This window comes from Octodon degus, unplaced genomic scaffold (genome assembly GCF_000260255.1).
Source record: "Octodon degus isolate 3935 unplaced genomic scaffold, OctDeg1.0 scaffold00227, whole genome shotgun sequence".
NCBI lineage: Eukaryota > Metazoa > Chordata > Mammalia > Rodentia > Octodontidae > Octodon > Octodon degus.
In genome coordinates this window covers 488,313-500,357 of record NW_004524803.1, presented here as the reverse complement: position 1 = coordinate 500,357, position 12,045 = coordinate 488,313, and the positions used below count along the sequence as shown (strand labels likewise).

Sequence of the window (12,045 nt, the reverse complement as noted above, 5' to 3'; positions counted from 1 at the left end):
AACTCTACTTAATTAATTTTCTTACTGTATTTTTCTAGTATATTAGCTAAATAAGGAAGGCACTGTCTCCTTGTAGATTTCTAATAGATGTATTGTAAACTTGGAGAAAGAGAAGACAGAAAAAGGTATGCCTTAAGTTGTGAACATCACCCATTTATCATGATAACTGTCACCTGGTCCAGAAACAAGAAAGCAAAAGAAGATTAAAACATAGTCTACAGAATGTCCCTTTGTCTACTAAAGGAAGAAGAAAAAGAAAAGAAAATAAGAAAGTAGGAAGAATCAAAAAGGTTTCTTTTCAAAATCCCAAGTCAGAATAAGAGCCAAGATGTCCGACTGGGTGAGAATGTACAGACTTCGATGCCGCAGCACAAGCAGGTTTCTCTCTAAAATGTGCTAGAGTGAGATGTTCCTCCCCAGAATTGTGTGAAGCTGCCATTCTCCACCCCAACAGTGTACTAACCCATCTTCCAGTCCATGATGGCTCCTTAGGACCTGTTTCCTGCTCCTGTCTCACTGCTATGAATCTACTATCTTTGGCCTTGGTATTTTATATTCCTGGCCTGACTACAGGTTCTTCATTGGCCTGCAGGTCTACTTAAATGTTATGCTTGGCTTCTACAAGTCCTCAGTTCTGGGTGAGCTGTGACTGAGGAGTCACTGGTAGTCTATATCTGGCAAAACAAAGACTGACTCCTCCTAACTGCAAATGTCCATCTTGATGCAGCACAGAGATAGGCCTAGGGCTGGTCTATGGCCTTGTCTGCTTTCCCAAAGTGTTTCCACCACTGGAGAATTAAATGAAAAAGATGAGCTATCCCTGACTGTGGCCCAGGTGCCTGCCTGGTGGCCTGAGTGAGGTTCCCACAGGGAATAACTACATAGACCTTTCTCATTCTAACCGAAATCTTGGGATCAAAGGCAGAAGAAACTGTCACATCTCTTTCTTTTAGAAATACCTGGTTCCTTTGCCTATTGTGAGATCACCTATTCTGTTTTCCTGCTACCTTCCTGGACACTCCTTAGTTTTTCTTCACCCAGCTTGGCCCTAGGTCATTTTCTTTCAGCACTATTAAATCTCTCCAGGAAATTTTGTCTGCTCCACAGCTTCACAATGCTATGACTTACAAATTTGTATAGCATATTAGTCAGGTTCTCCAAAGAAATAAAACCGGTAAAAGAGATAAACTCTTGTAATTTTCTCATGTTTAAATGTCCTAGGGTTAATGTAAAAGCTACCCCAAACTACATAAATATTTTGAAATAACAGGAATGCATTCCCTCATAATGGCTCAGATAGATGGATAGATAGATAGATAGATGATAGATAGATGGATGATGGGTAGATGGATAGATAGATACACAGAGATATGAAGCCCCTCTATCTGCTGTCTTCAAGCTTTCTGTCTTCAGACCCAGAAAACTGACAGTATAGTTCAAAAGCTAGAGAGGAGTCCAGCAAATGGTGCAGATTCTAAGCTGGGTCAAATATCTCAGAATCATTAGCACTGAGGGCAGGAGAGAATCAGCATCCCTGGTCAGTCTAGAAGTGCGAATCTGCCCTGCCTTGACCCTCTGCTCTAGGCAGGTCTTGAGTAGAGTGGGCGAATCTCACACTGAGAAGAACCATCTGCTTACTCTGCCAGTGTAGATGCTGATCCTCCCCAAACACCCCCTCACAGATATATCCAGACATGATGCTGACCATTTATCTGGGCAACTCAAGACCTAGTCAATTTGACACACAAAGTTAACTGTCCCAAATGGCATCTCTATATGTGGACTTCTTCTTGATCTACATACTCAACTCGCTATGCTGGCTGTCTGTTAGCATCTCTAAAATTTCTCATATTGGGCAAACCCAAAACTGAACTCCCTATTTCTCCCCAAGAACCCGACTAATACATTACTAATATGAACACCAGCATCCATCCAGCCCTGGAGCCAAGAACTCCAAGCCCATATTGCCTCTTCCATCTCCCTCTCCTCTCATTTTTGGTCTATTCACAAGCTTCATGACTTCTGAGTTTGCTCATTGCCTGTCTCTTCACTACCACTACTCAAGTCTAGAGAGTTAAATTAGTGCAATAATGAAAAAGTTAGTAAAAAACTAAAGGTTATTATATGCCAGGCAGACATTGTTATAAAACTTCATGTAAGTCATCTCTTCTAACTTGTATGTATTAGTTTGCTAGGACTGAAAGGAAATTGTGACAAACTACATGACTTAAAATAGCAAAGGAAGTTGTGATCTCTCTGCTGGTGCTATGCAAGGATCCATGCTTGTTTCGTCCGTTGTTGGGTGACTGCAGACACTTCTTGACTAATGGCAGCATCACTGCTGTCTCTGTGTCACCATCCAGTTTTCCCACTTAAAGCCCCACCCACTGAATTCAGGATAATCACCTCATATTGAGAGTCTTAAATTAATTCCATTCACATTCATAGGCTGCTATTTAACCCACTACCTCTGTAAGGTAACAGTAACTATTAGTGCTACAAGATACATGAGCTGATTAAGACTTAAAGAATTAATGGACTTACCCAAAGTCATATTTACATCCAAAAACCCAATTTAAATATTCTCTGAAAAGAGTAACAGTTTCAAGAAAAATTTCATTTGGATGTCAAATGAGAGTTCCTTAATCCAATTATTATTAGACTATCCTATACCCTAGGATGTATAATACACCAGGATTTCCACCAGATCTCCAACTTACTGAGGCCTCCACTACACTTTTGGTAACGTCTATTCACACATTACTTTCTTGGGAGCACCAGCAGGAGCCCTGAACCTGTCACATATTGCCTGGAATCAACTTTCCTCTGAAATCTGTGTGGAAGTCTGCATAAACTCATGACTCTTGTATTCCATACACCTGAAAAACTAGAACCTTATGAATGACTCCAAGGCTCTGCCATCAGAGTAGTAGCCAGGCCCCTGGACCATGACTACTGTCATGCTTGGGTGCCTGAGTGACAAACCATGACCAAATGAATCTCACAGAACCAGTTCCTTACATAGCTCTTCCGGAACATGAAACCCAAGTCTCTCTTCTTAAATGAAAGATGTGCACGTTTGCAGGCTGGGTCCACAGTGTTTGGGATCATACCGATTCATGAGCTGGTCTCAAGACATCTTTCTTCTCATCCCGTCTCAAAACACTTAGTTTCTTTTTAATGCCACTGATCTCTTTAGCATGTGTACTTCCTTGGGCCCCAACTCCATATGTGCTTCCTTTCTGATCAAACTACAAGTTTTTCAAATTTTCTTTTTTTTTTTGGTCTTAATTTTTCTATAAATCTAGCTAAAAGTATCTAGCAGTACCCATGCCACAGCATAAATGTTGCATCCCCTTGAAATTTCTTCTACCAGATTATTTAATTTTTTAAAAACTCTTTCATCTGTCTGTCTGTCTGTCTGTCTGTCTGTCTGTCTGTCTATCTATTTGGTACAGGGTCTCACTACATAGCTTGGACTCATAGTGATCCTCCTGCCTCAGCAACCCGAGCACTGGGATTACAGGCATGCACCACCACACCCAGTTTTGGTGGCCAGCAGTACTGGGGATTGAACGTGGGTCCTTCCACTTGCCCGGCAGGCATTTAGATCACCAAATGATCTCCACAGCCCTGATTCTTTAAATTCAGCCTCACACAAAGTTGATGGACATGAAGAAAATGGATCAAATGTTTTACCAAAATATATCAAATTCTTTACCAAAACGTAACATGAATGGCCTATAGTCTAATTTCCAATAGAGTACTTATTCCCAACTAAAACCCTATGAGCCTGGCCTTTACTCTTCACTTTCTTATCAGTATTCTGCTCTTCTGAGCCCTAACCAGAATCACTCATTATGAATGCTCTGCTTATAGATTCACGGATTTTTTTACCTGGCATCTCCAAATTTTTCCAAACTCCTACTGCAAGCCAGTTCTCCAAAGATTTCTAAGCCACATTGTCCTGTATAAACCTCCAATTGTCAGGTTCCAATATTCCATATTGATGAACTTTCCCCTCCCAACTTAAAGGAACAGAAATGTACTAGGTCTCAATAATTTCAGGGGTTTTAATCCATGGTCAGCTGGCTCCAAAACAGAAACTTTGTGGTAGAAGAGTGTAATGGGGGGAAGTTATTCAGCTGATGGCATCCAGGAAGCAGAGGGCAGGGGAAGTACCCAAGAGGAAGGGGCCAGGGACCAGAAAGACATAGTCACATGGTTATGCCCCTCGACCAACTTACTCCACTCTGCCCCCTCCTGCTAGCCCATTCAGCTATGAATTCATCAATATTCTAACTCTTCCAGGGCACTCGAAATCTAATCACTTCTCCAGGAATCTCCTAATCCACTGAAAGTGACGGTCAAAGTTAACTGGTTAGTCACTCATATTAAGTTATTTCCTAATAATAAGAGTGCATCTCCTTGACCTCTTATGTTGTTAAAAATAGTGTTGTGGAATGTATGTTAATTTCAAAGATTAAACAGAAGGTTGTCTAAGAAGACTAAAGTTTTCTAGGATGACCAGTTACAAAGGAGCTAGAGAAAAACATCTGGCCTCAGTCGAAGTGTTCTTACTTAGCATAAATATATAAAGCAGAAAATGAAAATTCAAAGCTAAAAATTAAGCCAACACTGCTCATGAAGTCAAATTATGATGAGAAATACATAAGAAATGATATTGCAAGCTACTTTATCTATACTAGAGATAAGAGACAAAGAAAAGAAAACACGTTTTAATTAAGCACTGGTAATAGCTTCTGGTACTTTGTTTTTAGTTAACCCAAACAGACAAAACTTGGTCACAAAATAGGCAAGGATGAGTTTCATCATGATGCAAGGTAATTCTCAGGTTGGAACCAACAGCATGCTTTGCTTTTGTTGTCTCCATTCCATGCCCACAACACTAAACATCAATATCAGTGCAGTTCGCCCTGTTACTTAATCACCATATTCTTCTCTAAGCAAACCATAGTATAAAACTACAGTAATCTTAAAGTACTTACATTTTGTTCTCATTTCATGTTGTTTTTAGTGATATCATAGTATAGTGGGTCATGTTACTGCTTGTTTCTAACCTTCATAACCCCAAAGCAGTTTGTGGAAATTGACTCTATCCTACCTTCTATAGCCAACTGAATTGATTTCATTTATACTTCTAAGCATATTGCTACTTTGTTTTAGTCTCTGTAAATAGGTACACTGACGTCAGCCCAATCATTTTTACTGACCTTGTGATCAGATGCAACATAATATCATAAAACAATTAAAAACTGCAATGATTAAAAGTTAACTCCAACTTACTGTTAATGCAGTTTCATATTCTTCAGCAGCCAAGTATGCTAAGCCCAAGTAATAGCAAGCTTCTCCTTCCATTTTTCTGTCACTTCCTACAGAAGATATGGAACTATTAGGACATAATAAAGAAATTGACTTCCCACAACAGAAGCTTTAGTTTTTAATACAGTAGAAATTTTTAAGGTATATAAATGAACTAATGATCACCAAAACCTAAACATGCACTGAAAACACAATTTATCTGGGTCCCAGATGTCAGCATAAATGTGTGTCATCAATATGCTTATGAGAGTTTTTTTCCTTATACACAAACTCAACAACATATCAAAAGACTTATACACCTTGATGAAATGAAATTTATCATAAAATTCATGACTGGTTCAACATATGCAAAGCAATCAATGTGCTATACAGTAGTAATAGAAAGATGGACAAAAAGCCCATGCTATCATCTCAGTAGCTGCAAAGTTTTAAAAACCCAAACTCCTTTCATTTGAAACTTCCTCAGCAAACTGACAGTGATACAAGGCAACTTCCTCAACCTGTTCATGGCTTTCTAAGAATATTCTTAGCTAGCATCAAGCATGGCAGAAGATTGCAAGTGTTCACCCTCAGCTCAGAAGGACAAGGAGGGTCCCTGAACTCACTTATACTTAGGACTGTATTGTGTTTGAGGTTCTTGTGAGAGGAATTAGGCAAGAGAAATGAAAGGCATCAGATTGGAAAGGAAGAAACTAAACCATATTTGCAGATGACATGATCTTTAGCACAGGAAAAGGGGGCATGTGAACACCTACAAGATGTTCTTGAAAGGAATTAAATGATGCTTAAGTAAATAGGTAGTTCATCCATTTCATTGATTGGAAACTTAATGTTAAAATGGAAATGTTTGCCAAATTGTTTGACAGAATCAATCCAAGACATCAAAATCCAAGCTGTCCTTTCTACAGAAATAAATAGAGTTAAAATTATTTGGAAATGCAGGTGATAAGAATAAGCAACACAACCTAGATAAAGACCGATGTTAGTAAACTCATTTCCCAATTTCAAAATTTATTTAAAAATTTACTTTTTCATACACACATACATCATTTGAAAATAGACAATAAACCTAAATATAATTTAAAATACAAAATTATTTTTTTAGTTTTATTAAAAATATTTTGTTTATTTATTTATTTGGTATAGGATCTTGCTATGAAGCTCAAACTCATAGTGATTCTCCTGTCTCAGCCTCCTTAATTCTGGGATTATAGGCGTGCACCACCACACTTGGTTTTAGTGACCTGCGAGGCACACCCTGGATTCCAGGCACAAAACAGAATGTGGTACTGGGGATCCCACCCAGGTACTTGCACTTGCCAGGCAAGCACTTAGACTGCTGAGCTGTTTCCTCAGGGATAAATCATTGAGTCCCTGGAATACTCAATCTTCTTATGCTCAAATATGTTGATATTGAATAGTATTAACATTCAGGGATGGCCAGATAGCTAGGCAAATTAAAGTGCCTGCTTAACTAGATAGAGGGACCAGGGTTTGATTCCCAGGGTGCTGTGCCAGCCTTGACCCCAAGGTGCGCTGAGATAGTGATTGAGACTGGGCGCGGTGGCACGTACCTATAATCCCTGTACTTGGGAGGCTGAAAACAGGAGAATCACTATGAATCCAATCTGTGCAGTGTGACCTTGTAGACCCTGTACTAAAATACATAACAAAAGAAAAAATAATAATATTAGCATTCAATATTGATTGAATATGATATTGAATGCACAAAATAGATTCATAGGACTTAATGCAAATTAAAAACCTATGCTTCACACAGTGGAGTATTGTTTGGCTATAAAAGGATAAATATGAGACTTCAATTGGTAAGTGGATGCACTAAAGACCATACTCTTTAGTGAAATATATCAGAATCACATGTGCAAACATCTTATTATCTCTTTAGTGTAAGAACCAGAAAGATGAAATGAAATCTGAAAGGTACAATAGATACTGAAAAAAGGGAATGAATCTATTCAAAAGGAAGGAATTACTGAGATAAAGAGAAAGACAGGAAAAGGAGTGGGGAAAGAGATATATCTGTGTATGTAACCAAGATGGTTTGGATAACTGCACTGTGGATTTCTGCTGGTCTATGGAAAAGAGCAGTTAATGCTTAATGTTAATGCTTAATTATTTTTGTTTGCTTTCTAGTCTTCTTTTTTATTTTTCTCTTGTCTTAATTTCTTGTAACTTTTTTCTTTCTTTTTCCAATTTTGCATGCATATATCTGGTAATCTGAAAAACTAATTTGAAGACAACACAATGTAATACAAAAACACTGTTGAATTCATATTATTTTGTTTAGTGAAATTTTGCCTCATTTCTAATTTTTTCTTTTATAGTACTATTCTGTACTCTTTTCTAAAACTATATATATATATATATATATATATATATATATATATATATATATATATATATATATATATATGATGAAAAATTTGTATCTGTAATACATAAAGAATTCTAAAAATTCGACTAGAAAACTCATAAGAAATGGGCAAGGAATCTGAATAGATAACTTGCTGCAAAGAAGATACATAAATGACCAGAGATTATGAGGCCACAGAGGAAAGTGATTGACAATGTGGAGTGTGCCTAAGGAGAATCACATGGAGAGAAAACATTCTCTCAGGCTTTCACAGAGAGCAAATTGGTCAAGCAATGGCCATGACTCATCCACATGACTGACACTGACAAAGGATCTACAAACTGTGGAACAGGGTTTCAGGATAAATCCTGAGGGGATTTGACTGACCTTTTCAGATACAGAAGTTACATTTCTTGTTACATATGTCTTGCTTTATCTTGGTCTTAACGATCCAGCAGAAAAGTATAAAAATGAAGTATAAAAAGTAAAGCCATATTAATATTAATGTGCTGAGCTGTAAAAGGCTCAAGCCAATAACTTCTGATATTGTCAGTCCTACAGATAACCCACTGCTATTATGGACTACTGAACTATATTGGATTATTTTGTTGAATTCACACACCTATAATATTTAAATGACAATGGAATACCCATCTCTGACAAAACTAAACAGAAAAAGGGGATACAAATGAGGGACCATTTAGTATCTGTATACACAAAATAGTTAAGATTGATATACAGCTACTTCCTCTTAATTCAATGAGAAGAAGGATTTGTACTAATAGTGTTTGGACAGGATATAGTGTCTGCATCTTGTACTATGAATAACTACTATGAGGACAACAATATGCAATGCATTAATTATTATAACTGTCTTACTAACCTGTTTTGAAACTGTCTCATTGCTATTTGTTTCTCAATAAAATTAATCAAAAAAATGACTAGAAAAAAATGTTCAGCATCATCTTGTACAGCAATTAACCACTAGGAAGAATGTATGCAATGTGTTAATTATTGAAACTGTCCTACCAATTTGATTTGAAACTGTCTCGTTGCTATTTGTTTATCAATAAAATTATGGAAAAAATGTTCAGCATCATCAGACTAAAGGGAAATGTAATCAAAACTATAGCGAGATACCATTTTGCACTTACTAAGATTATTATAACAAGAAGGACACAATTAACAAGGCCTAGAGAGGCAGTGGCCAAGTCGAAATCCTCTTACATTGCTGATGAAATGTTAAGTGGAGCTGCCCCACTGGTGAATTTAGCAGTTCCTCAATATGTGGAACAGTGAGTTATCATATAATCCAGCAATTTCATTTCTGGGTGTACACCGAAAAGCACTGAAGACTTGCAAAACAAAACTTCAGGGCAGCATTGTTCATCATAAATAAGGCAAGAAGTAGATAAAACTCAAATGGGCAGCAATTGGTGATTAGATAAAGAAATGTGCTAAAACCAAACATGAAATATTTGTTTTTAAAAGGGAATAAAGTCCTGATATGTGACACACAGTATCAGATAAATGAACTTTGAAAGCATGATGTTAAGTGAAAGCATATTTGGCTCAAAATGTATATGTACATCAAGGTGCTGTAGTAAACGAGTTGGCTTACGGGGGTCCAGGTACCTCTTAAACATCAAGCATACTGGTGTGGGAGGCACCCTTTTCTAGGCAGTCATCAGTCTGCCCCTTCAAGCCCTTTGATCAAAGTAGGAGACAATAGGAAGGGGCATTTTGCACCATAATATTTCATCTGCTGTAAAAGCTCTATAAAGTGTCAACAATGCTTAAATCTGTGTGCTTTCTCATCTGGAACATGTAGGGCTAAATGTTATTGGTTTTGAAAGCCATTAACAATTATCACAGCATAAGAAGCAATCCTCTCTTGTTTCTCTTATCAGCCCTTCAGAAGGGGAGAGATGCTTTCTGAAAGAAGACAGGTAGGTGACTCTGGCTGCTGCAAGAGACCTCAGTAACCTTCCTTTCTGTGTACATAACTTGCAAAAGTGAAATTAAAATAAAATGTCTTTTCCCAGTATACATTTGCTTACATTGAACATTTCCTTTAATTTTCCATGTGAATTGTTTGCTCCTGGAACTGATCTAACAGTTTATATTAGTGTTTATCCCTTCAGAGAAGGTACTAGATCATTTATTTAAAAGTAATTCATTTAATAAGATACCTCTTTCCAAAAGGGTGACTTCTGAAGAATGTTACAACTAATATTATTAAAAGAAATAACAGAGAAAATAAGCTGTCTGCTATTATATTTTAGGAAATTCAAATCACATCCAGAAAAATCAGTCTGTATGAGTAAGTCATGGGTTGCTTAATAAACCAATCAATTAATGACATTCATGCATTAATTAAATTTTAAGTGTGTAACTTCCTTTTAGTCATGAAAAAGCTATTAATAAGCTAGAACATGGGCATAAAATATCTATGCATTTCAAAAATTAAACACAAAATCTAGTTCAAAATTTTCCTCATATTTTATATGTACACAAATACCATAGAATATTGTGAACCGTTTTCACTAAAGTATCTTCCTGCTTTAAACATATGCATGAATCACCGAGAGATCTTGTTAATTTGAAGATTTTAATGTCGACTGTCTGGGGAGGGACAGAGGATGCTAACATTTTGCAACAGTTCCAGAGGATGCTGATGATTTTGCTCTACAAGCCACATTTTGAGAGGCAAAGGTCTAAGATATACTACAGTCCTATTTTTCTGTTACTGCTAAGTAAATATTTATATTTTTCTAATTACCTGACAACAGGAAATTTATATACACAATCTGTAACACATTCTCTCTCTCTCTCTCTCTCTCTCTCTCTCTCTCTCTCTCTCTCTCTCAACTTTTGCAGATGACCTTATCTTCTCATTGTAGATCCCTTGTTTTACAACACTACCCCAGTGGATTGTAATTTTGGAGATAAAGCTTTCAAGATATACTAATGGATTTCTTGTTGTCAGCACTAAGGCACCTCTGTTTCACACTGAAATTCAAGAGCTATATTGATGGCATTTGTCTTTGCATTTCATAGGAAATAATCACCCTAACACTTGATGATTTTTACTTGACTCTTGGGAGAAGCAGTGTCTGTCCATTAAAGCAAGCAGTGCGAGAGTGTTCTTTTCCACCCACCTTCTTTGGCTATTTCAGAAGCTTTTATTAGAATTTTGATGGCCTGTTTGTATTCTTTATTTTCCAGCATTTTGTCTGAGAGTAATCTGTATGTCCTCAGGAGGCTTTCGCAGGCCAACAAGTTGAGAACGCGGCCTGTCTCATCCTTCCATATCCGCCCCTGCGTCAATTGATGGAATGCTTCATAATGCTCAGCGGCCTCCAGAAGCTGACCTGAAGAATAACAGCCATTCATAAATATAAACCACAGCCCAGAACACATTTTCGAAAGTTTTGTGTGTGTCTTAGCTTTACTATTAAACAAGAAAACACCATAGAGTACAGTGCGAAATGTCTAAGGCTAAAAGGAGTCAAACTGGGGAAGGGACTCTCTCTAACTGGACCCCAGACTTGGCTTAATGCTAGCTAGATGTCTGGGAGAGGGGTGCACTTCAGCTAGGAGAGACTGACTGGCATTGTGTAGTTGGAGGTACTCGGAAAGCTAATTAATAGCAAGCATACTGATGAATACTTATTAAATATGTATTCAAGAAATTGCGCTGTATGTTTTCTATACACTTCACATTTAATTCTTGAAAGTCCTGTGGAATGGGACACCTGTGATCTCGCTTTACAAAAGAGAACCCTGAAACCTTTTGCTCAGTGCTGCATGCACACTGAGTGGTAGTGGCTCCAGGAAGTCACTTCACGACTCATGCACTCATACCTTGCCCCACAGTGCTTTTGAAAGAGACAGGAATTTCTTCATTTTGAGCAAGAATTTAAGTGTACTGAAAAAGAATGTATCTTTTACAAATTTCAAATCCAAATATTTTGGATCCTTAAACTGTTTCTCAAAGTTTGAGGAAGGCATTTGTGTACGTTCAGTTTTGAATAATTCACGCATAGTTTAATGATCCTTCTGGATTATACTGTCTATAATGGTCCAGAATGTACCTTCCCAAAGTAAAAGTCTGAATCAGCCTTAAGTCATTTCATTTTTTTTTTTAAGTTTATTTATTTATTTATTTTTGGTGGGACCAGGCATTGAACTCAGGCCCTTGCGCTTGCCAGGGAAGTGCTTATTCCACTGAGCCATCTCCCTGGCCCCTTAAAGGTTTTTTTTTTTTTTAATGTTTTTAGTACAGAGTCTGCAGAGTCTTACTACACAGATTAGATTCGTAGTGA

General features: G+C 37.4%; 1 protein-coding gene across 1 annotated transcript in view; it reads right to left on the bottom strand.

The window, feature by feature from the left end:
- Positions 1-12,045, bottom strand: part of Ttc29 (tetratricopeptide repeat domain 29) — a 293,590-nt gene that overhangs the window by 212,820 nt on the left and 68,725 nt on the right. Inside the window, exons 6-7 of the mRNA XM_023705716.1 lie at positions 10,879-11,091; positions 5,308-5,393 (exon numbers count right to left, since the gene is read on the bottom strand). Of these exons, the coding sequence (XP_023561484.1) occupies positions 5,308-5,393; positions 10,879-11,091 (299 nt within the window). The remainder of the gene's footprint in view (positions 1-5,307; positions 5,394-10,878; positions 11,092-12,045) is intronic.